This window comes from Corylus avellana, chromosome ca2 (genome assembly GCF_901000735.1).
Source record: "Corylus avellana chromosome ca2, CavTom2PMs-1.0".
Taxonomy (NCBI): domain Eukaryota; kingdom Viridiplantae; phylum Streptophyta; class Magnoliopsida; order Fagales; family Betulaceae; genus Corylus; species Corylus avellana.
The window spans coordinates 31,441,598-31,443,825 of record NC_081542.1 but is presented as its reverse complement, the minus strand read 5'-3'; the positions used below and the strand labels follow the sequence as shown (position 1 = coordinate 31,443,825).

Here is a 2,228-nt window from a genome sequence, read left to right as displayed (position 1 = left end):
CTCACCCATTCTTCCGCCGTAGGGATTGAATATGAGTATCACGGCATTCAGCTCAATCAATCGCTTCCAAATAACCTCCAACCCTTCCTTTGAAATGGGCTCCTTCACATAATCCGATTTCCTCTTCAAGTAAGTTAACGTTTGAGGTATTCGACGGAGCAAAACGTCGTCTGCGGTGCTGAGGGGGAAGTTGGTCCAGAAAAGCACGGATTGGAGCCATGTCGTTTCATTGCAATCCGATTTCTTCAAACCCATTTCGGGGAAGCTCTTGCTCATGACGGAGACAAGTTTTTTGGAGTCTCCGAGGAACAAGGCGAGGAACGTAGCCCTGCCGGTCTTCTTCCCATGGGTTCCAATATTTACCACGTCCAGAAATAGCCTGATAAAAAGGTTGTTATCCAGCTTATCTGCAACAGTCTGCCACCTATGCACGATGTCGGTGGCATTCTCTTCCAATGTCTTCGCTACCCGGAAAACAGTTACCGTTTCCGGTACGCGAACGAGCCTGATTTTATACGAAACGATGACGCCGAAGCTCGCTGCTCCGCCGCCTCGAATAGCCCAAAACAAATCTTCTCCCATGGATTTTCTGTCAAGAAGTCTGCCATTAACATCAACTAGCTTCGCATCAACAATGTTATCCACCGAGAGGCCGTACTTTCTCATCAAATTGCCGTAACCGCCGCCGCCGAAATGCCCTCCGACACCGACAGTCGGACAAACACTTGCCGGAAAACCATGTTTCTTACTTTTCTCAGCAATTCTGTAGTAAACTTCGCCGAGAGTTGCTCCGGCCTGCACCCAAGCTGTCTCACTCCCCACATCAATGTGAATGGAACGGAGATTGAACATGTCAAGAATAAAGAACGCGACTTGGGAAACGTACGAGACGCCCTCGTAGTCATGGCCGCCGCTTCGAATTTTCATCTGCAGATTATGCTTTTGAGCACAAAGCACGGCTGCTTGGATATGGGATTCATGCAGAGCAGTGAGAATGAGGAAAGGCTTGTGGGTTGTGGAGGTGTTGAATCGAAGGTTTCGGATGTAAGATTGCAAAACAGAGGAGTAGGAGGAATTGTTGGGAGTATATATTGCTCGAGAGATTGGATGACAGGGCTGAGAATGGCTCAAAAGACAGCGAATAAAGGAGCCAGAAGAAGAAGAAGGTGATCCAAATGCTTGCCATGACAAGGAGAGTAGGAATATTGCGAGCAATGAAAGTATTGCCTGCCTGAAAACTCCCATGCTTGGATTGTACTGCTCAGAACGCTTGGGATGGTAATATATATAGAAGCACATGGATATATTTCCATATGTTTTGAACACCAATATCGCTGTCCTGTCATGTCAGGGGGAGCCGCTATGTTGAGTTGTATCACAGTGGCAGTAATTTAGAACATAGTGGGGGACTTTGTTTATTGGTTGGAAAATTCATTTTCAAGACTCCAATGATCATCACTTGCTAGAGATATTAATGGACATTAGCTTTTTATTTGAGCCACTCAAAACCCAAGAGCCTAGTGTTGCACGTTTCACTTTTCTTGTACAAGTTCCGAGCTAAATAGAACCAAGGTTAATTAACAAAAACAAATGTTATAGCTCTTAAAATCCTTTTATAACATAAAAAGCAAAAACTCATCAAAATGTACTAAATTTTTATTTGCAACATTGGTGCGGAAGAAAATTAAGAAAATTATTATTTTAATTATTCATGTGTGTTTTAATTTTTCTTCTAAATAATGATTGAGTTAACCTAGACTATTGAAGTCAAACTCAGACTACTGAAGTCAAACCTGAGGTAACTGGTTTGGATGAGTGAAATTCTGCTTTTCATATTAATGAGACCAATTCTATAACTTCTAGGAAGTTGATCAAATCCAAGTTTGTTCATACTTGTCATTATTGCGGGATCTTTGGCACACCCGACCACACTGTTTAAAATTAGATCCAAGAAACCTTGGTCTTAAGAAAAATGCTCCGAAGACCAAAGAACTGGCACTACAAAAATTTTGTTGTTTAATGACTCACAAATAATGTTTTTTCTTTTTTTGGCCCAAAAAACATTATTATTTGTGTAGTGACGTTCAAATAGTGTCTTTTTTCAAATGACAAAAAGTGCATAGACTAGAAAATTGGCTAATGTTGTTTGAACAGTACAAAATAGCACTATTTGGTGTCATTTTCAGCAAAACGGCACCTTTTAGAATGTGTCATTTGAACAGTGCACG

The 2,228-nt window shown here is 41.7% G+C and overlaps 1 protein-coding gene across 1 annotated transcript in view; it reads right to left on the bottom strand.

Moving 5' to 3' along the window:
* Nucleotides 1-1,258, bottom strand: part of LOC132171819 (berberine bridge enzyme-like 8) — a 2,149-nt gene extending 891 nt beyond the window's left edge. The window contains exon 1 of the mRNA XM_059583222.1: nucleotides 43-1,258. Within this exon, the coding sequence (XP_059439205.1) occupies nucleotides 43-1,245 (1,203 nt within the window). The 5' untranslated portion in view covers nucleotides 1,246-1,258. The remainder of the gene's footprint in view (nucleotides 1-42) is intronic.
* Between the last annotated feature and the right edge of the window lie 970 nt (nucleotides 1,259-2,228).